General features: G+C 40.5%; 1 protein-coding gene across 1 annotated transcript in view; it reads right to left on the reverse strand.

Moving 5' to 3' along the window:
• Positions 1-22,685, reverse strand: part of hmcn2 (hemicentin 2) — a 51,545-nt gene that overhangs the window by 10,410 nt on the left and 18,450 nt on the right. The window contains exons 23-63 of the mRNA XM_077560865.1: positions 20,863-20,990; positions 20,462-20,713; positions 20,064-20,147; positions 15,998-16,189; positions 15,796-15,926; positions 15,509-15,653; positions 14,085-14,211; positions 13,843-14,000; positions 13,369-13,647; positions 13,162-13,298; positions 12,914-13,064; positions 12,613-12,831; positions 12,422-12,535; positions 12,157-12,344; positions 11,976-12,072; positions 10,864-11,025; positions 10,464-10,577; positions 10,081-10,277; positions 9,917-9,998; positions 9,709-9,840; positions 9,493-9,636; positions 8,468-8,627; positions 7,968-8,092; positions 7,705-7,888; positions 7,535-7,632; positions 7,092-7,370; positions 6,814-7,004; positions 5,466-5,547; positions 5,151-5,287; positions 4,907-5,048; positions 4,687-4,831; positions 4,327-4,454; positions 4,093-4,249; positions 3,892-4,013; positions 3,649-3,813; positions 2,244-2,351; positions 1,995-2,129; positions 1,785-1,919; positions 1,445-1,714; positions 360-550; positions 67-280 (exon numbers count right to left, since the gene is read on the reverse strand). Of these exons, the coding sequence (XP_077416991.1) occupies positions 67-280; positions 360-550; positions 1,445-1,714; positions 1,785-1,919; positions 1,995-2,129; positions 2,244-2,351; positions 3,649-3,813; positions 3,892-4,013; positions 4,093-4,249; positions 4,327-4,454; positions 4,687-4,831; positions 4,907-5,048; positions 5,151-5,287; positions 5,466-5,547; positions 6,814-7,004; positions 7,092-7,370; positions 7,535-7,632; positions 7,705-7,888; positions 7,968-8,092; positions 8,468-8,627; positions 9,493-9,636; positions 9,709-9,840; positions 9,917-9,998; positions 10,081-10,277; positions 10,464-10,577; positions 10,864-11,025; positions 11,976-12,072; positions 12,157-12,344; positions 12,422-12,535; positions 12,613-12,831; positions 12,914-13,064; positions 13,162-13,298; positions 13,369-13,647; positions 13,843-14,000; positions 14,085-14,211; positions 15,509-15,653; positions 15,796-15,926; positions 15,998-16,189; positions 20,064-20,147; positions 20,462-20,713; positions 20,863-20,990 (6,401 nt within the window). The remainder of the gene's footprint in view (positions 1-66; positions 281-359; positions 551-1,444; positions 1,715-1,784; positions 1,920-1,994; positions 2,130-2,243; positions 2,352-3,648; positions 3,814-3,891; positions 4,014-4,092; positions 4,250-4,326; positions 4,455-4,686; positions 4,832-4,906; positions 5,049-5,150; positions 5,288-5,465; positions 5,548-6,813; positions 7,005-7,091; positions 7,371-7,534; positions 7,633-7,704; positions 7,889-7,967; positions 8,093-8,467; positions 8,628-9,492; positions 9,637-9,708; positions 9,841-9,916; positions 9,999-10,080; positions 10,278-10,463; positions 10,578-10,863; positions 11,026-11,975; positions 12,073-12,156; positions 12,345-12,421; positions 12,536-12,612; positions 12,832-12,913; positions 13,065-13,161; positions 13,299-13,368; positions 13,648-13,842; positions 14,001-14,084; positions 14,212-15,508; positions 15,654-15,795; positions 15,927-15,997; positions 16,190-20,063; positions 20,148-20,461; positions 20,714-20,862; positions 20,991-22,685) is intronic.

Here is a 22,685-nt window from a genome sequence, read left to right on the forward strand (position 1 = left end):
ACAAAATGTGATAAATCCAAAGTCAGTAACAAGACGAAAAAAAACACCATTCAGAGTAAATGCTACCTGGGTAAGGTATGTTGTTGACAGTCCAGGAAATGACAGGAGCAGGTGTTCCCTGAGCTTGGCAGGACAAGGCAAGATCCTGCCCTTTATTCAATGTGACATCACCAGGTAGCTCTTTAAAAGCAGGCCGCATGTTGACGGACAGGTGAATATCCTGTCTTGTGGAGCCTGCTGCGTTGGTGGCTACGCATGTAAACATTCCAGCATCTCCCGGCTATGTAAAAACAAAAACAAATTCATTCGTAGATCCAGACCGAGCCCGACACTGAAACTGTTAACGCTCTCATGCTCACCTCAGCCCTTTCGATAATCAGCTCTCCGGATCGCAGGGCGGTGAATTTGCCCGGGAGGTTGAGCAAAACTTCCCCATCCTTTTCCCATGATACTTTGGGATCTGGTGAACCCTGAGCAGCACAAGGTAACAAGGCCTGAAAGCCTTGAATGACTGACATCTCTGTTTGCCCAGGAAGAATCATAGGGGGGACTGAAAAACAGCGACAACAAAATGATGCTGACACTGCGAAGTCTCTACACTTTACTACATAATATATCTTTAAATTAAGTTGAATTTTTACTATTTACTAGTGCTGTCAAAGTTAAAGCGTTAACTAATTCATCCCAAAAAATTATCGCATTAATCATGTATTAACACAGATTAATTGCACTATTACTACATGCATTAAAGTTAAAATTGTATTAAATGTTTGCGTATGACATTCAGAATATTTGTTCATGTCAAACTACTAGAGTAATTTTTTTTTCACTTTAAATTATGCAAGTAATCAACTGATTAGAAAAACAGGAGTATGAGTATAACATTCAAAAAATGTTGAAGGCATTAAATATTGAAAAAATTAACATATAACAAGTGCTCTTCAATTTTGGCGGGCAAAAAGTGTTGATTAAAAAGCCTTTTTAATTACGTGATTCATCGATTCGTGATTAATCAAAATTCTAAGATGTGATCAATCTGATTAAATTTTTTTATCGTTTGACAGCTCTACTATTTACAGTAGAAAACTTTAGGGAACTGTTTACTTGCTTAGTTTTTTCATTTAACTTAACACATGCTGATGACCCAGGAAGCTCCCTGCGATTTCTGTTCTGATATTCAAACAAAGCTGCCAATTTTTATATATATTTAAAATGAAAAGAAAAAGCAATTTTTTTTAAATTTGACGCTAATATTTTCTCTATTAATGCAAATAAATATAGGCTTGAAATATCGCTTATCTGTCTCTTGACTACTACTAATCTATCGGTATCGGCCTTGAAAAAAACAACATATTAGCCTATCACTCGTTTTATGCCTTTTGAATCAACATACAAAATGTAGTGTATTTTCACAAGGTGAAACAACCTAAGAGCCTTGACTCACTTTGAATGAGCAGTCTGATATCATGACTGGTTCTGCCAGCAAGATTCTTGGCGGTACACGTGTACATCCCTGCATCACTGCGCTGGGTAGAAGTGATCACCAGTGTACCATTTGCATATATATGAATATGAGCACTGTCAACTAAAGACCTCCTGTCTTTGTGCCAAGTAACCTCCGGTTGGGGTTGACCATCTGCCGCACACTCCAGACTGACTGGTTGGCCCAGCACAGCAGTGTATTCCACATGGGGAACACTCAGCACTGGTGGAACTGAGGACACATGTCATACAATTGAATACAAATGCCTCTTTCATTTGATTTCATGAGAGCAAAACTATACCTTGCAGGACAAGTTTGGTTCTTCCCACAGCGACGCCAGCTTCATTTCTTGCCAGGCATTGGTACATCCCTGCATCACCAAGAGTAACACGGGCAAACTTGAGGGCGCCGTTTGAGAGCACAGCCAGCCTGTGACCTGTAAAATGAGTACAAGTACTTTAGAACAAATATGTGCCTTCTTAGTATTATTCATGATGTGCTGTTGTGTTACCAGCTGCAATGGGAACGCCCTCTCGTTGCCAGGTAATGGACGGTCGAGGAAATCCTTGAACCTCACAAGGTAAGATGGTCCCGTGATGTAACACCACTTGTACTTCCTCTGCCATTGGCTGGATTTCTGGGGACTCTATTGGATCAATGTACAGTCTCATTATGTTTAAACCTGTTTATGTGATATCGATTTTTAATCAAATAGAGTAATGTTGTGGTACAGCTTTGATGTTAGCAAATGGCTACCCACCTTGCACCGTAAGTGAGATGTGTTTGTGAGCCACTCCAGCTTCGTTGCGAGCTGAGCAAGTGTACCTGCCGGCATGGCTTGGTAACACCGAAGTTATCTCCAACACGCCTGCATAGAGTACAGCAGTAGTAACCATTATTCTAAAACAGTGGATCTTAACTCATTCACTCCCAGCCATTTTCACTGAAGCAACCCCCTTCGCTCCCGGTTGTTTTACAGGATTTTGACTGATTTTGCAAGGCCCACAGAGTATCGTGTTCTATTGCTATTAAAACATGGAAACTACCAAAGAAAAGATAGGAGTCTCTTCTTTCATCAGGAAAAAAAAGTCTGTTTCCGTTTTGCAAGTTTCATCATTATTCACAAATTTGTTTAAAACTGGGTAAATGAGCTTTTTTGCAACATGGCCCTGGTTAATCTTGTATACTCTGCTGCCACCTGCTGACTGTTTTTGTAATAACTACCATTGCTTCAACTATTCTCTTCAGTTCAGAGGCTGCATCAAAGCTTTCTGAATGCTGTAGCATTAAAAAATAATTTAAAAAAGCGTATAAATACGTCTCTGGGAGCATTGTAATATTTAAAATAGAACATATTTCTACGTTTTTGGAAGCAAATGGGTTAACCTTGGTTTGATCGAACCCCAAGCATTCAGTGAGTCAGTCAGTCATTGGTGTGATCAGTAGTCAACTTGTGGCTGTTGTGATGGTATATAGTGTGATTTCTTTATGATTGTAATCCCTTCATACTAAGTTGAGTAAAAGAACTGAGTGGTGGGATGAATATGTGCAATATGAATTCAGATGTATAACGGAACATACGGTGTTCCATAAGGTTCAATTCATTTTGTTCACCAGTAAACCCTATACCTACACAGTATGTCTTGAATTTGTTTTTTATTATTATTTTATGATTTTTCAATAAAGAAGGATGTGATGAATGTGCATAGGAATTTGGTGGGGTTCAGTACCTCCAACAAGCTTAAAAAGTTATAAAATAAAAGTACTCTTACTTGAGTACAATTTTTTGGCGGCATGGCTCAGTGGTAGAGTGGTTGTCACCCATCCGTAAGGTTGTGGGTTTGATCCTCACCGCTGGTGACCATGTCGAAGTGTTCTTGAGCAAGACACTGAACCCCCATTTGCTGCCATATGGCGTAGTTAAAAGTGCTATATAAAAAGCAGTCCATTTGCCATTTACTCCACCCACCTCTGCATATACAGTATATATAGAGATTGTTGTTGTCATTATGTGAAACTTATACCACATCTTGCAGAGTAAATACGCTTAATTTATCCATCTCTGAAATGTGGTAACAGTGAACAATAAGATAGTGAGTTTTCGTTTCAGTGCTTTGCATAACACTGAGATAATCCCTACAACACACGTAGAGACGATATTTTACCAGTAGGAAGGATGCGATAACTTCCTCCTCTCGATCCCAGCTTGGCTCCACCTTTTGTCCAGGAGACGGTAGGCTGAGGTTTGCCGTTAACATGACAAGGCAACTCCACAGGAGACATTTTCACAGCTGTGACTGTTGTGACGTCGTCTTCAATAGATGGTGGGACTACAAGAGCAAAGAATGAAAATGCAATTGTTGAATTTAGGCCTTTTAAACTGTTGCGTGCTTACTTAAAATTCATACCTTGGAGGTTGACCTCAATAACCCTGCGCTCCTCTCCGACATCATTCACAGCTGTACACTCAAAGTAACCTTCATCCTCATTGGATGGCGATGAAATTACCAGCGACCCAGAAGATAATAACCTTCAAAAACAAGAAATGATGTCTTTTACTAATTTTATGATTGCGGTATCACTGATGTAAAACCAAAGTGAGTATTTACCTGTATGCACTAGACTGATGGCCACCATCAAGAGGTGAGCCATTCCTTTTCCAAGACACTTTAGGAGGGGGTATGCCTGTTGTCTCACAGCTGAGAACAGCTCTGATGCCTGTGGTTACTGTCATGTTGAACGGGCCTGGACTGATTGAAGGACCAACTAACAGGACACACACCAGATTCCAACATGTCAATCGCAGCCACCAGATTCAGAGTTTCCAGTTTTGCTTTATTTACCAAACACTCTGAGATCGATTCCCCGGTGGTCTGAGCCCGCCTGGTTTGATACCGTGCAATGGTATCGGCCAGCATCGCTCAGCTGAACCCCGTGCACACGTAAGGGGCCTTCTGGTAGCACGCTGTACCTGAAATATTTCATATGCTGAATGAATACTCTTTATAAAATACATCCAATTGGATATTATTGCTATCCATAAACTCAATCAGTTTGACAGTTTTTTTTGTTAGGTACAGAACTATCTTTAAATCTTTATGTACACATGTAAAGTAGAAATAGTAGAAATATGAAATTCACCTAAGCTTTTTTGTGGGAAAAGCTTAAAAAATGATCCACATTAAGACAAAATATAGACTCACTTGTTGTTATCGTGGGTTATGGGGAAGCCATCTTTTCTCCACATAATTGAAGGAGAAGTGCCGTCCTCGACTTCGCAAGGTAAAACTGCATCCTGGCCTATATGAGCTGTCACCACTGTGCTGCTCTCCTTTATCACTGGTGGCACTGAGAGGCACAAATATGATTAGGTTGAAACGTGTCAAACCAGTTTTAACCATGTCTGTTAACAGAGTCATTTACAGAGAATCTCCACAATGAAGAAGAGACTGGTGCTTCCTGCCATGTTGGTAACCACACAACTGTACTGGCCACTGTCGTCGGGTCGGACGTCCTGTATTTCAAGGTACTGGCCTCCTGCGAGCCGCTGAATGCGACCACCCAGCTACAATGGACAGACAGACAGCAGGAAAGAAGACCAATTATGTGAGTTGGAGATGTTCCTTATACTTCAGTAGCTGTTTGTGATTGTGTTGACATCTTGTACCTGCATCTCCACCTCATCCTTGTACCACTCGATATCAGGAGGGGGGTCACTGTCAGCCAGGCACTCCAGGGTCAAGTGTCCATTAACTGGCACTGACAATGTCCTCACCTCTTCAGAGCCAAGAAGGGTCGGTGGGACTGAAGTATGAACGTTTGAGATCACTAGCTAATTCAGACGACATCACTTTGTGAAGTTCAAATAATCTAAAAAGTGTTGCTGCATGACAGCACTGTAGGTGGATAGCACATCTAGCATTGTAAATAGAGGTTTCAAAATAAAGTTCGCTAAACAATATATAAGATTAACTTGTATTACCTTGTACTCGAACCCAGTGGTTTCTTCCGTCCTCACCAGCTGGGCTGCTGGCTAAGCAGGTGTACAGACCTGCATCCTCAACCTTGAAGGAGATGCAGTGTTTCTCAGGTTGACTATCTCTTGTATAAAAAAAAAAATGCTTTGACTCCCACGCCGAGTCTCAAGCTTTATAAAAAAGCATTTTTATTTGTTTCTACTGTACTGTATTGTTAGGAAAACAGATGCAGATACTACATTGCCTACATTGGGTAATGGCAGTGAAGACTAAAAGTTGAATATATTCTAATGTGTGACAGTTTCTAGCTGACAATTGAATTCACCTGAGATTATTTTATCTTGTCATACTTTAAAAAAACATATCTTAGAAAATGTATTTACTCTAAATATATTTGGAGTTTGATGTCTAATATTTCAACATTGTCAATGTATGTTCTTTTAGTACATTTTGTAAGGTACTTTTTTTTCCTCTGCTTTGTTTCTGAATGTTGTTAACTGCTGTGTTTGTTGTTTCTTTGTGTAAAGCACAATGAGTTGCCTTGTGTATGAAATGTGCTATAGCATGGGTACATTTTGATATACAGTATTTTGCATACATTTCACAGTGTTAATTTTATCAGCCATTTTTAAATTTAGTCTCAGTTTTCATGCTATTTAGTTTCTCATCATAGTTAGTCAACCTCATCCTGTTTTTACTTAGTCAAATTTTAGTCGACTCTCAGTAAGAGCATTTGAGTCTTTATCGTAGTCCAAGAAAACGTAATATTTTTCGTCTAGTTTTAGTCAACAAAAATAGTCCACCTTTTAGTCTCATTTTAGTTAGGACAATCATTTTACCCTTTTACATTGAACACTTTGAAAATGTAAATTTTGATGTAAATTTCCATCTTATTTTATATTTCACATAAAATAAAATTTTCTCTCATCTTTTTGATGAAAAACGACCTCACACAATTACAGTATATCAACAAGTGGCTACTTTGCCTTGATGCTACGAGCTAGTAAGTTTAATGTTATTGTTGGAACGTTTTAAGATGTTGGCTTACATTATTAAAAAAAAAAAAACACAACAAAAATTTTTGTTACAAAATTACATCTTGTTCATGAATTAAAATGTCCACAGATTTTAGTCCAGTCGACATTTTCGTCTTGTCTTCATTAGCCAACGAAAATGTATACTGATTTAGTCCCAGTTATAGTCTAGTCTTGTCTAGTTTTTGTCCGGTGAAAAATGTTAGTTGATGAAAATATTTTGGTTTAAGTTTTTGTTAATGAAATTAACACTAGCTCACAGCTAGACATACAACAAAGCCTGCAGCTTTAATTTCTGTTATATGCTGTTGTGTTCTACCTGAATTTTGCTAATACTGAGAATGTGTCCGTCTTCCTGAATGATGTTGTTCCCTCCCAGCGGACGGCCATCCTTGAGCCAGCTAAGGATGGGCGCTGGTACTCCCTCTGCAGAGCACTCCAACTCCAGCGGGCTGTTTACTGCAATCGTCAGCTCTTCTGGGGCACCAGACCTGGATATCTTTGGAGGCTCTGGATCAGAATTAAAGGTGATTTATCCAAATGTGTCCATACTGGAACCAAACTATACAGTTGATTCGTTTTTTTGGGGGGGATTACCAAGAATGGTGAGATTAAAACTCTTTGTGCTACTTCCAGCCTGGTTGCTAGCTACACAGCTGTAGAGGCCTGCCTCTGAAGGTGCCACATCAGGGAGCTGCAGCCGTGTCTCCTGTCCATCCAGCAACAGGTTCCGGTGAAGTGACAGCGGCTGGCCGTCCTTCAACCAAGTCAACGTTGGAGGTGGAATACCACGGGCCTCACAGGTAAGCGTTACTAACGAGCCTTGCACAACTGTCACCGGTTCCACTGGCTCCACATGATCCACACCAGGGGGCACTGTAGAGCATATGACTCTGTGATGTACCTGAATCTAAAATGCTATGAACTGCAATAATAACAATAATTATAACTTAGCATGTAGTAAGTAGATGAGGTTGGATGAGTTGGTGGTAGTTGCATGATAGTTATGCATAAACATAATATGAGTGGAATATTGGTACCTTGGACCTGGACGTCATAACTAAGCTCAGCAAGTCCAGCTCGACTGCGAGCTATGCACGTGTAAACTCCAGCATCTGACAACTGCACAGGAGAAATCCTAAATGAGACAAAACAGACAGCATTATTTTTCACTCATAATTTGACATACAAATCAGTGCTGCAGACAGACCTCAGTACTGAGTCACCAGAAATGAGGCGTGTGTGTGGTGATAAAAGTAGGGGCTGTCCATTCTTGAGCCAGCTGATCTGAGGTGGTGGGGTTCCATCAGCACGACACTCAAGAGTCAAAGCATTGTCCTGTATGGCCTGCACTACTTTCGGCTCGGTGGTCTCACCCAAGATGGATGGTTGCACTGCAAAAAAAAAAAAAAAAAAAACGTTAACCATAAGTGATCTGATCGAAACGTATGACAGCTGAATGTTAAAACTGACCAAGGACAAAGAGAGTGTAGATCTTGCTTTCCTGGCCAGCAGGACTGACAGCCAAGCAGGTATAAGTGCCAGAATCCTCAGGACTAAGCCTTAGTAAAGTTAATGTGCTGCCATCCGGAGTCACACTGCTAAATAAGTAGAAAATAGTTTACATGCTATGAACACCAGAATAACATTCACATCATTATCATCTCCGCCACATGTCTTTCTCACAGTCAAACACATGATTATCGGTTGCACTTCCATTTATCAAATAAGCTACTGAACATCTGTATACCATCTGCTTTTAATGTTCTCCATGATTACTATAAACGAATCCATTTGTCTCCATGCACATTCATCTCTTATGCTTTCAGTGCAAATGATTTTTAGTTTATTCCACAAACCTCTTAGGGGTTATTGTAAAACTAGATGAGCTACTTTGTAAAGACAAATAATATATTATTACTACGACAACGCATTATTGTTCTGTGAGGAAACGTGGAGTGGAAATAACTTACACAATGTGTCGAGTGTCTGACCCTTCCAAAGTCAAGCCATCTTTAAGCCAGCTGAGTTGAGGTACGGGGTTTCCTGCTGCTTTGCACTCGAGGGTTACCTCTTCGCCCATGGGTGCACTAACTTCAGATGGATGATCAGAATCCAGAATAGTAGGCGACACTACATAGGAAAAAGGTAACTGGTCAATGCTATTGTGTTTTTTCATGGACAAAACATTTGAACCCTCCTGTTATGTTGTGGGTCCAAATTAAAATCAATTAAAATTAAAGAACAAACGACAGCTTTTCGCTCTCAAACTTGGCACCAACAGATAATATTAATAATAATAAAAAGGTTCATTTTTATATATTTGAACATTGAGCATATGCCGGGTCAAACTGGCCCAACAAATAGTTGTTTTGCTATAAAACTTCACATCAACAGATTAACTGGTTAAGTTTGACGTATGCGCAAAAATGGTTATAAGATATAAACGATGTTTATTGGGTTGGTTTTGGAATATTAAACATTCCGGGTCAAACTGACCCATTTTAAGAGTGAAAAAGTATAAATATTAGAAGTATGAAACATCTCATCAACAATTAAAATGATTCACTGGGCATATTTTCAATCAAAGTAAAATCTTTATCGGAATGTTTTTGGAACATTAACCATAAATGAATAAATTAAATTCACCCATTTTAATTTGGACATTTGCATTGAAAACTCTTAATCATGAGCTATAATTCATTATCAGGGCACTTTTGGAACATGAAAAATAGCCCGGGTCAAACGGACCCATTTCAGAGTTAAAGAACTACAAACAGTAGTATTTCATGATGACACTTGGTCGTGGTTCATTTCAAATATTTGCAATGGGAGTGGTTAATAATGTGTATTTGGGATGCAGTTTTTTTTTTAATCATTTAACACCCGGGTCAAATTGACCCAGGAACATTATTGCTGTTCCTGAGAAACCAACCAAACAGGAGAGTTAAATAAAAAATTATATTTCTTGTTCCAGTTGATAGAGGTCATTCCTTACCATGCACTGTGAGAATATAATCCTTTTGTTCTTGTCCTTGACTGTTTTTGACCACACAGGTGTAAGTTCCTGCATGAGACAGAGTAAGAGGCCCCAACTCAAGGCGGTTCCCTCGAATAGACCACTGCCACTGCAGGCTGCTCTCTGTAAACAGACAAGTTATAATGTTAAACTGGGTGGTACTGTGGTATTTACATGCATTTGTCACAGTCGTACCAATGGGTGTTCCATCTTTGAGCCATGTGATGCTTGGCACAGGGACCCCAGAGGCCTCACACCGAAGTGAAACATGAGAGCCCAAGGTGAAGTTTAAGGCCTCCATGAGAGGCTCATCAAGGACAGGTGGAACTATAAAAATATAATTAAACACTGTTCACCACTGTTGGTTCACTATTGTTGTCTGTCACACAAGAGATATTCTCACCATAAACTGCCAGTTTGAATGTTCTGTCTACCTGGCCAGCTACATTGGATACTTTGCAAGTATAAGTTCCACCATCTGCCATCTAGAAGCAAAACAATTTCCAAAGTGATGGCATGACTTTGGAGTTTGCTCAATTGTGTTTGTCAGCTCAACGTTGTCCTGACCTGAACTCCTGTGATCTCCAGCTGGTGGCGATCCGTCTTCAGTCCATTCCCTGTAACTAGTTGGAGTCCGTTTTTATACCATGTGACCTCAGGCTCAGGGACACCGTGGGCCTCGCATTGCAGGGTTACAGAAGAGCCAAGCTGCGGGGTCACCACATCTGACTCAGCTTCAAGACGAGGCTTCAGGCTGGGCAGGACTGTTGGTTTGCATTTAGAATGAGGACATGATCTCATTGTGATTCATTTCTACTTGCCATGATTCACTTTTAAGCTACGTATTCTCTGTCACAGCTGCGGTAAACAGATTTTTTTTTCTTTTTGCTGAGACAATGCTTTGAGATGTGATCATCTGTGTACAAAGCTGACGTGTGGAGATGGCTGACCATAAACACTGAGGAGGAGACTCTTCTGATCCTGGCCAGCTGAGTTTGAGGCCGTGCACACATATTGTCCTTCATCCTCCACTCTTGCCCGGGGCAGCTGCAGCATCTGGCCACCTATAGTATTAAAGGGGACATATTAAATCTACTCTGTACTTTTGAATTGTTTGTATACAAATATTTGCATTGTATGGACTGTACCCAGACATCAAGTATGAAATTAAACAAAGAAATTAATTTAATAATTTTGATAAGATGTACATTGCTCTGTTAAGGAGCCGATGTTGTTGGGGTGGAGTGGAAAAAAACAAGTAAGGCATAATAAATGTCATAATAACATACCACATTAAAAACATACAATTGAGACATCATTATGGATTGATTGTTTTTTGCTAAATCTAACCTGGTAATATGTGGATACCAGTACTAAAGTGAAGGATCTGCCCATCTTTGGTCCAAGTGATTTCTGGTGGAGGGTATGCTTGGACGTCACACAGCAATGACACCATGTGACCCTCGGTCACACTCAGCTCCTCCTCTTTAGGCCCTATTATTCTTGGTGGTACTATAAAAAATAAAAAATAAAGTTTGTACATACTGTTTACTGTAGATTTGTAAGGTGGCCCTGAAGTGCAAAACACTACAACAAATAACACAACAGAAAATGAAAAAAAACACAAAAACAAATAACTAAACACATAAGCAAATCAGAAAACACAAAACATAATAAAAACAAACACACAACAAATCAAAAACAAAACGTATTAAAAAAAACAGCAAAGCAAAAAAAAAAAGATAAAACAAATAACAGCAAATTGAAAAACACAAAACCAAAAAACTAATTAGAACAAAAATAAAAAAAAACTATAATCATGACAGCAAATAAAAAAATTCTAAAAACAAAAAAAATAATCACAATGACAAATTAAAACAAAAACAAAAAATATTTGCAAATGCAAATTAAAAATAAAAGTAAAAAACTAATCACGGTGGCAACTTAAAACGCAAAAACAAAAAATCAATAAACATAATGTTATTAGTATTTTGTTTTTGTATATTAATTTTGTGTGTTGTTTTTGATTCTTGTGTTATTTTTTTGTGTTTTTTTGCTGTTGTGCTTAGTTATTTGTTTTTGTGTTTTTTTCATTTGCTGTTATTTGTTTTGTTTTTGGATATGTTTTTTGTTTGTTCGTTTGCTGATCTGTTTAGTTTTGTTTGTGAGTTTTTTGATTTGCTAATGTGTTCAGTTATTTGTTTTGTGTTTTTTAAATCGGTTTATGTTTTGTTTTCGTGTTTTTGGATTTTTTATTTTATTTTATTTACTTTTGTGTTTAATTTTTGGGTGTTTTTTTATTTTTTTATTTGCTATTGTTTAGTTATTATTTGTTGTTGTGTTTTGCACTTCAGGGCCACCTTTGACATGAGTCACTATGGCAAGTCAAAATTATCCAGCAACGATTAATAATACTCAGTGAGAGTCAATCCAACTAAACAAGAAAAAAAACATTTTCTTACCTTGAACAGTGAGACTGAAGAGCTTCTCAATTGACCCGACCTTGTTTTCTGCTATACACAAGTATCCAGCCATGTCTGAAACCTGCACACTGAGGAGCTATATAAAATGAATGATGAGTGATTCCAAAACACAGCAGGTCATATTTCGATCTAGCGGCTCGGTGGGAAAACACGGTTTTACCTGCAGTTGGGCCCCGTCCTCCCTGACGAGATGCTGTGAGTCTGAGTGAAGTGGCTGGCCGTCTCTCAGCCATGAGATCGCTGGGGTTGGATGTCCAGTTACATCACAATGGAGGACCACAGTACTGTTGACCACTGCTCCTACTTCCTCCATAAACTCCTCGGATGCTCCCATGATCACAGGTGATACTGACAATTTCAAATGTTGGAATGGATTGTTTTTATCATGTAATAATTATCAATGCAATCAAATCAGGCAAGCTTACCCAAGACCTCTAGTTCAAAATGCATTTGGTCCTCTCCAGCCTCATTGACAGCCTCACAGGTATACCTTCCTGCATCGTCTTTCTGCACTCGAGCAATTTGTAACACCTGTCCACCTGAGAAGACAAACCAAGACAAGGTGTTGGGTCTTCTGTCATCAAAAGTGATCTCAAACAATGACCTCTAATCTGACCTGGCAGTAATATTGCTCCATCAGCACTGGTGAGCTTTCGTCCATCTTTGTACCAATTGAGTTTAGGTGGTGGTATGGCGTTACTTTCACAGGACAGGCTGATGGGATGGCCGAGGACTATTTCACGCTTCTCTACCATGTCCTCACTCTCCTCATCCTCCCTGTCCTCCGCACCCCAGGATGCTTCTCTGTTGGTCACGCGGTGGAAGACCGGAGGAACTAAAAGGTGATGCCAAGTTTCTGCTAGTTTAGAGCCTTGTTCAACTGGTGCGTGTTACAAGTTTGATACAGCATAACGCACCTTGTACGGCAACATGGAAGTCTCTCTTGTCTTCTCCTGCTGAGTTGGTGACCACACATGTGTACTGACCTTCATGGGACATCATTGCATTCTCTAGGTGCAGGAAGGCCCCACTCTCCTGGATGCCAACATGGCTGCTTCCTGTCAGCAGCTTAAGGGTAAAAAACGGACTTAGATTCCAGGACATGCATCCATACAGTAGAGCGTCTGGCGTAACAGTAATTGTGGAAATGCTTTGTCTCGCTAACCTGCCCATCTTTAAACCAGGTAACCTTGGGCTCAGGGAAACCTTTAGCAAGGCAGGAGAGAGTTACACTGCCATTGATTCGTACTTTCTCTTCCCGATTGCCTGAAGATGTCGAGTCGCCCTCTATTTGTGGCGGTACTTTAGAGAGCAGAAAAGCAGATTCAGATGGATTGTTTTGGCCTCACAAACATGTGGAAATGCATCCTACCCAGAACACTGAGAGAATAGTGCTTGACAGCAGTGCCGGCTGGATTGGAAGTCCGGCAGGTGTAGAGGCCTGTGCTGTCTCCATGCGCTGAGCCCACCCTTAAAGCTTGCCCACCTTGGGTGTATGTCAGCTGGGGGCTCGACACAATGGGCTGGTTGTCTTTCAACCAGGTGATACTCGGCATGGGCGAACCTTCTACGTCACAGTGAAGGACTATCGGGAATCCCAGCACCACTGACACGTTTGAGGTCTCACTGGGACCCTTGATTGTTGGAGGAGCTGCAGAGAAAGCAAATATAAATTATGCAATATAACATTTGAAGGTTAAGACCAAAGCACTTTAATCTCATCCTCAATGGCACAGTCATTTTCCTCTCCTGTGTCCTGTCTACACAATTCTGAATGCATCTGTTGTCATCATAGTCTACTATACTTAAAAAAAAAAAAGAGTAAGGAGGGGGAAAAGAAGGAAACCTTGCACTGTTAGTCTGAACTGGCGCATCTGCGTCCCTGCATTGTTGCTGGCCAGACACTGGTAAAGTCCTTGATCTCTCAACCGGACTGATTTCACTTTCAGCACCTGGCCGTTTTCCAGAAACTCCACATGTGGATCTCCTTCACGGGATAGTACCCTGAGAAAAGGAAGGACCGATACGGTATATCATATCTTTGGCATTGTTTTTCGATTGAACGTCTGAAAAGAAATTAGTGCATACTCTCCGTCGCGACTCCATTCGACTCTGGGTGCTGGACGCCCGCTAACTCTGCACTGAAACTCCACCTCCTGGCCTAGGATGGCTGTTATTTCTTGAAGTTTAGATGTCCCTGAGATCACTGGCGGAGCTGCAACAGTAGGTTAAAACACAACAACAAGGTGCAACACTGAATGCATGTCTTTACAAGGACATGGACAGAGAAATTGCATTTTTTACTAAGGACAACTGCATTAGTAAGAGAAATAAGGATTATTGCCTTATACACAGTAATTCATTTGGAGTAAATTTGACTCTATTTAGAGTGGGACCAAATAGACTCAGTTTTAGAGTAGGCTATGATTTACACTAGGAAGAGAGTAAAATAAAAAAAATGGGGGGAAAAGTCACTCAAGGGTTGAGGAACAAACTCACAACCTTCAGCTTGGGAGACTGCCACACTACCACCTGAGCTATGCCCCTCCTACTGTGTTCTTATCTCCAAGAGACCAAATACATCGTTTTTTTTCTTGGAGAGGAAGATTCCATGGAATCATGGAATCAGCTGCAGCTGACACGAGCGATATACTAACAGAAAACAGGAGCTGCGTGGCTCAGGGAATAGATCGGCTGTCTCCCAAGCTGAAGGTCGTGAGTTCGTTCCTCCACCCTTGAGTCTCTTTTATTTTTTCCAATTCTTAATTTACTCTCTTCCAAGTGTATATATTACATATATTTGAATTTACTGTGTATATGTTATTACTGTATTTTGGGGGTCATTGAATAGTTGTGATCGTGTATTATGTTGTCCTTTATGATGATGAGGTATTTGTCAGTCATTTTTATATTATAGTTGCTATACAGTTGCTATGTCCCTGATGATGATGATGTTTGATGATGATGTATTAGCTACTCTTAGTTTGTCAAGTCATATTCAAATGTCCCTTTTGTTAATGAGGTATTTTTCAGTCTTATATTGTCAAGTCATTTTTATTTTGTAGTTGGCACACAGTTGCTACGTCCCTTATGATGATGTTTGATGACGATGTGGTAGCCGCTCTTAGTTTGTCTAGTCTTATGCAAATGTCTCTTATGATAAGAACGTTGTCAGTTGCTATGCTATGTATACACTTACTAACAACATCAACAGGCAGAGCTATATTTGAAATCCAATAAAGCCCCTGTATCAATTTGTGAATTTGTAAAACAAGGCATGCATTTAACACAATGCTTCTCTTTTTTTCTCTCACTAAAAATGTAAATAAAATGAGGATTGTTATCCTTTCAGATACATAATGTAACTTAAGTCTTGAATTTGAAATAGTTAGATTAGCAGCACAATCAGGAGTGATCAAAGTGATATTTTCCCACTGGGCCACTGGCAAATGATTTGGTCAGTGATGGTACTTAACCAATATTGTGGTGGGGTTGCTGCATTGTGAGCTTACCTTGCACTACAATATGATATTCCCTCTGTGCTTCTCCAGCTGAGTTTTGAGCAGTGCAAGCAAACATTCCTGCATGTTCCGGTTGAACCCTGTAGATTCTGAGCAGACGGTTCCCATTTTGCAGATACAACCCAGGACCGTCAACCTGTACAGATACAAATCACCACATTGTATCCCGACTGTCATCTTGTAGTTATAACAAGGACCACATGATGGCATGGCAGAGTCACGTATGGCTTGAGTATGTCGAGGTGCAGTTCAATGGGACCCAAGCGCAGCAAACTCACAAGATGACCATCTTTAGTCCAGGTAATTGTAGGTGAGGGAATACCAAATGCATCACAGCCTAGAGTGAGAGGCTGCTTTAAGGTCACCGTTAGGTTGTGTGCCTGGCCATCATCTTGGATTTCAGGAGGAACTGAAAGAATTCACAACAGGAAATTTGTCATGGGCTTTTACTTCCCTGTAATGGTGGGGATGAGGTCTTACCATTCACTTTCAGTCTGGTCTTCCTATCCACAGAGCCCGCCTCATTGGTCGCCACACACTTGAAGTCGCCACTGTGACTGGCCGAAGCCCTGCTAATTACAAGAGCTCCATCCCTCGTCACAGAAAACTCTGATTGACCAGGATGTATATCCAGGCCATTCTTGAACCATCGAACCTTTGGATGTGGAGAGCCTGCAAGGCAAAGAAGCATGAGGTTTAAAATAAGGTCACAAACAAAACAATAACAAAAATCTATATGTTAGAAAGCAGAGCAGGCATGACCATATGAGTTCATTTTTCTTTCCCTGGGAAATTAACATTTCAAGGGCATCATGAGAGAGAAAAATCCCAACATGAAAACCAAGATGGAGAATTGAGGTTTGATGAAAGATTTGTACTACTGTTATCGAGATTTATTACCTAACACATAGGGGGAGTGTTAAGCAGTATGAGTACTTCAAAGGCACAACGTTCAGACTCCGGAGCCTCAAACAGATGTTTTCTGCAGATTAGTGGGCACAAAAGAACTAGATGTGGTAAATGTGAGATATGCGGAATGGTGAAAAGGTCAGAAGAGGAGGGTCTTGACCAAAACACCGATTTACAGGATGAGGACAACGCTTGAGAGTACAGTGCAGTATCGAAAATATTATTTACGGAGGTGCTACACATTGAGATAACACCTTTCCTCAACCCAAATTAATCATTTCCACGGATCATGCAAAATGAATTAATAAACTGTGATGTCACTCATCGGATGTCTTTCTGGACACATGCTTACAGTTAAGCAAATTTATCTCATTGCTGGAAGGAAATGCAAACAGATGTTCTGTTTTACATGTTAGACCTCATTTAATTGACTCTTGAATTTATTTGCAGTGGTTGACATAGAATGATTGATATCCACCATGTGTTTCTCAGATGATTACCTCTTTTCAATGCAATGCTCTTGTCAGTGAATTAATAACACTCCTGAGGCAGAAAATGGGTTACATCTTCCTCATATCTGGAGAACAACCTTCCTGCAGCCGACTGCCTCTCTCTGGCTGTGTAAAGTATCACATACTTGGATTTCAACTGAGCCAAAGAGCCACACAGCCTGTCTGTTTAACTTTGATGCAGAGAGGTGACTTCTGCTCCCTTTTTCTGTGCATCATGTTGCGCCTCAGACATACAGTACGTGCATGCCCTTTATCTGTTTGCTGCAACCTGTAATTAGGATTCCTCTCCCAGCAGGCCCAGATGCAGACGAGAGCAGATGTGGCTTACGGAGGCGGATGTTCCAGCTGTTGTTTCACATTAGACACGGCCCTCACCTTCTCCACTTGAGGGTAAGCAGGTTACCATGGCCCAAGACCAGAACCACATAAATACTACTTTTTCGTAAGGACTGTCATATTTAAGTATGTATCCACTGATGATTCTGCTGATGAAAACTACATGCATTGTTTTGGCTTGGGGGATAACGACATACATGTACCAGTGTTTTGTGATCAGGATAAAAAAAAATTATACTTGCATTCCATTCCATCCATTTTCTTAACCGCTTGTCCTCACAAGGGTCGCGGGGGGGCACTGGAGACTATCCCAGTTGGCTCCGGGCAATAGGCGGGGTATACCCTGAACTGGTTGCCAGCCAATCGCAGGGCACACAGAGACGAACAACCATCCCCACTCACAATCACAACTATGGACAACTTGGAGTGGTCAATTAACCTGCCATGCATGTCTTTGGAATGTGGGAGGAAAGCGGAGTACCCAGAGAAAACCTACGCAAGCACGGGGAGAACATGCAAACTCCACCCAGGAAGGCCGAAGCCCGGACTCGATCTCACGTCCTCTGCACTAGGGGGGCGGACGTGCTAACCAGTCAGCCACCGTGCCTTCTTCCCTTACAGTTAGAGAGAAGAAGGAATTATTCCTTAGGATTCATTTTTAAGAGGTAAACGATCACAATGTATACTCAACAAAAATATTTTTCTGGGTTTTCGGGATTCGGCCCCCATTTGAAATAAAATGTATTGCACATTTTAAAAAATGCACCTGAATAAATATTAAGAAGCCAACTGTTGAAGATTCAATGCAAATGTATGCAGACATCACAGACATATCATCTAATACTAATCTGTGACATTTTTTCTGCATGTATTTTAATTTACAGCTGTTGTGGATAGACATGATGAAGTTTCCGATGCGGGCACAAGTGTAAACTCATCATCATGCTACCAAGCAGCAGCCATCATTCAGTGTTCACCTGTGTCGGTAAGACATTTTACTCAAAGTAACTAGTAGTACTTGTATTTCCAACTGTTATTAATTTTGCCTTTCTATGTCAACAGGAAAGCGCACAAGGGATAGATTCAGTCAGTGAAATGGACATTGCAAGCCAGGAACTCGCCAAGACAAGAAATGATGGCCAGGTAGATGTCCTCCAGGTTGCGGACATGCACTGAAAATTTAGCCCGGCTTCTGGCTTTGCTTTTTTTATGTGCACAAATAAACTGTTGAAATCTTCAATTTGTTCTCACCCCCCCCCCCCCCCAAAACCTTGCCATGCAAACATTTGAAAATATTAAAAACTCGAGTTATCGACTAAGTCGTGTATTTATTTAAGCTTTAATCATCCGATTTAGGTACAGTATTTGCAATGCCAGTCAGGTTGCAGACAGCTGAGTATTACGGTGATTTAAAGTTCCATGACAGGCAAACAGGTGTATTATGTGTATAATGTAAAAACTTTTTTAATTCACATTAGTATATATCACTGCCTCAAATACTGTCTGCAGCATGAATGGCATTGCACATTAGAATCAGTTTTCAACTGCCTTACCAAGACAAATTATACTGTACACTTAACTTTTGCCAGGTGACAAATACATGCTCAACTGTACGTGATTCTGCAAGGAGTAGTGCAGCTTGTTTCTTTACTAAATCATCCTGGGCAAACTAGTTTCAAACTACCTTACCCACTGTTGCCGTGTGTGAACGAGTGAGCCAAACAAAACCTCCTAAGACCAGGAACTGTCTGTACCAGGAATTCTAAGTTCTTGGGCTTTTTGGTGTGAAAGCGCCTTCTGTGTGGGAGGATCCATAGGGGTTCCATAGGGGTTCCAATATGAGCTGGGCGATGCCCGGAGGTAGGGACCTTGGCGGATACAGAAACTGGCTCGAGAGATATGGAATGTCACCCTTCTACCAGGCCCCAGGGGGTGAATGAGACCCGCAGAGTTCTTAAAGGCTCTGGATTTCATTAGACTGTCCTGGTTGACACGCCTCTATAAAATCGCCTGAACAACAGGTAAGCACGTTCTTCTCTGGATTGGCAGACCATGGTAATTTTCCCCTTTTTAAGATGGGGTACCACAGGGGGCCTCCCTGGTAAGGTCTATTCAGGAATGCCGGAGTCGAATTTCAGATTCAGGAGGATCAATGTGCTTTTTTTTATTCTGGCAATGTAACAGTAGACCAACCCTATGCCCTCGGCAGGGTCCCCAATGTTGCATGGGAGTCCACCCAACTAGTGAAGTGGCTCGGGCATCTGATTAGGATGCCTCCTGGATACCTGGTGAGGTGTTCTAAGCTCGTTCCCGTACCCAAAACACAATGGAGAGACTATGTCTCCCAGCTGGCCTGGGAATGTCTTGGAATTCCCCCGAAAGTGTTGGACGAAGGGTTCCCCGCCACCCAAAACCAGATTAGCGGAAGAAAATGGATCGATTGAAGTCATCAAGTTACATTACTTTAATATTATAATTCTTGGATTACATTACTTACTGCATATTTAAGTACTAAATACTAACTGTATAGAATACATTTTAAAAGTAAACCTCCCAACCCTGAGTGTTCATGACAGGAAATGGAAAGCTCACTACATCACACCTGAAGGCTAATTTAGTCACAAAGAATCAGTGAACTAAGAAAAAGGCAACAGTGTTTCTAAGGTGTCAGGATAATGATAAAACTATTTAATGAGTGCAAGGATGCTGCAACAAATGTAGCCCTACAGTTTAATAACCTAATATTTGATTTACGTGTGAATGTTTCATTCTTTTTTTTTTTTTGTTACCTTCAGCAGCGCAGGGGATGACAACCTTGCTGTTCGCTATTTTCTCCATGACTGCATCTCCTGGTTCTGCAAAAGATGGGGCCTCTGTGGGAAACAAACAGAGTCAAAAGACTGAGAAAGGGTTTCAAAAGCCACAGTGGTATCAAGACAGACCAAAGTTTCAAGTCACACATTTGATTCCTCTCCAAAACACAAACTTCAAATGAAAAAAATGTTACATAACATGGCATATTCATTTGAACTAACCATGTATTCATTGGAACAAACATAAATCAAAATATTCCTGCTTGAATGACTTATAGCATTTTACTCTTTTGGTGGCCCAATAAGCCATGATTTGGGGCTTATCTTGAGGTTGGAAAATGCAGCATGAGAAATTTATAACTAGAGGAATTCACCAAGAATTTCCAGCTTGATCTCCAAAGTCTCCTGTCCAGCGCTGTTCCGAGCCACGCACTGGTAAGTTCCTTTGTCAGCCAGGCTGACCTGCTGGATCCTAAGGGGTGACGTGTCCTTGATCCCAACAGGAAGACCATTGTGAAACCAATTGACCTCTGGGTTCGGCTCTCCCTGGACCACACATGGGAGCGTGACTGTTTGTCCAACCAGAGCTTTCAATAGGGGGGGTGCGGGCTGAATCCTGGGCTTGGCTGAAAAAACAAACAAAAGAATAACCTTAACAAATGCTTTACGATATCTATTCATAATTTAACAGTCAAGAGAGAAATGGTGTTTTATCATGAATTCTACCAACACGACAGTGATCTCTGACTTCATACTTAAAGGCCCACAAAGTTACCTTGGATGTGTAAATTGTAGCTTAAGGACACATTGCCGGCTGGGTTCTCTGCAGTACAAGTGTATAGTTTACTATCAATGAGGCGTACATCAGTTATCTTCAGGGAGCCTGAGGGTAAAACAGTGAACCTGGGGAATGGTAAAGGGTGAAGGGCAAAGAAATAACACAAAAACACAACATTTAATGAGTCAGTGAAGATCTATTCTCTATTAATGGAAAGGAAATTGGCCTGTTTGGAAGAAAAAACTAATCATCAAATTCCCTTGATTTTGCTAGAAACTTTGTAAGACTAAAATGACATTTTCCTATTTAAAATAAATATTTTTTTCTCTAGTTAGATTGTTTTTTCAAGAACATTTGTTACCTTAAAATATAGTGGATGCATGTCTTACAGGTTAAAAGGCCTGGGCCTTTGGGCATTGTGCTACTGTAGACAACGAGTACTAAGGAGACACAAAGTGGATAGAAAATAGAACCTGCCATAGAAATAAGTTAACAAGTTTGTGAAGTGATGATAGGGAATTTTTCATAGTTTGGATGCCATGACAAAAAAAACATGAGTTTGAGTGGTGACTGTGTGCCGCCCTGAGTGACAAATCTAAGGTCTAAAAAAAGAAAGCACTCAGTGGAATGCAGACTTCCTCTAGGCTCGAGTGACCTCCCCTGTGACTTGTTACCATTGTCCAAGGTAATTACGGTGTAAAAGGGTAGCCAGAGTTTAAGTTGATGAAGTCACCCTGGGAAAGGTCATAGGGATGCCAACATCAATGGAATTCTACAGTGTGTTAAGTATATTACTACGGCGTCACGGGTGATTTGATTTGAAGAAAGGCCTGACTGTGGTGCTAGATGCATGTACAACACTGTGACATCTGCTTGAAAAAAGCTAATGCAAATGTAGCCATTAGTTCGCCTGTCAGAGGCAAGCAACAAGTATGCTTTGTAGCTAAAACATGCCCAGCTGTTTAACATTTCGAGGGAGTGAAACACTGCTTAGTAACTTGAAAAGAGTTTGTATTCATCTGAACAGCATCAAAGTGGAGTTGTATAAATGCAAAATACACACAAATGTAAATAGACCTCACCCAGTTATGGTAGATAAGTGCTTTTGCTAGGCAACTGAATTATAACAATAACAGGATTTTTTTCAGTGGAAATAAACCTGAAGCAAAAATGGTTTGTTACTCCATGCTGTGGCTTATCACAGTTTACCCCGGGTCCTACAATCGTGTGAAGAAAAACAGCGACATTTGAGGCACCAAGCGACGCCGCTGTGTGCAAAATGTTGCTCTGCAGGGTTACACGAGCTAAAACAGACAGGGCAGGACAGGACATCCCCTCTAGCTCGCCCATCAGTCCCCACGTTGACTATGTTTACAATTTGCATGCAGTCAATATTCAGGTTAATGTCAAAATTCTGATTTTCTGAAACACGTATTTCTGGTGGGTTGTACGCCAGATGCACATATGTATATACACGCATATATGTGCATCATGACCGAGCAGTCACCAATACCGATACCAAGTACCACCACTAGTTATTTTGAAAATTTGACCCATCAAAAAAAAAAAAAAGACATAATTTTATTGAAAGACCTACACTACTCAGCATAAATGAGTACACCAACAGAATTGTAACCAGATTTTGTATGAAATACTATACAACAAAATACCCCCATAAATGTTGACCATTGATTGCAAACAAAATGTGTTAATTAGTACACACAAAAAAGTAATTTTTTAAACAAATTTTTGAAGAACATTTTGCGCAAATAAGTAGACCCTGAGAAAAAAACTGACAACTTGTTAATTCCAGGCCTATA

The sequence above is a fragment of the Vanacampus margaritifer genome, chromosome 3 (assembly GCF_051991255.1).
Source record: "Vanacampus margaritifer isolate UIUO_Vmar chromosome 3, RoL_Vmar_1.0, whole genome shotgun sequence".
NCBI lineage: Eukaryota > Metazoa > Chordata > Actinopteri > Syngnathiformes > Syngnathidae > Vanacampus > Vanacampus margaritifer.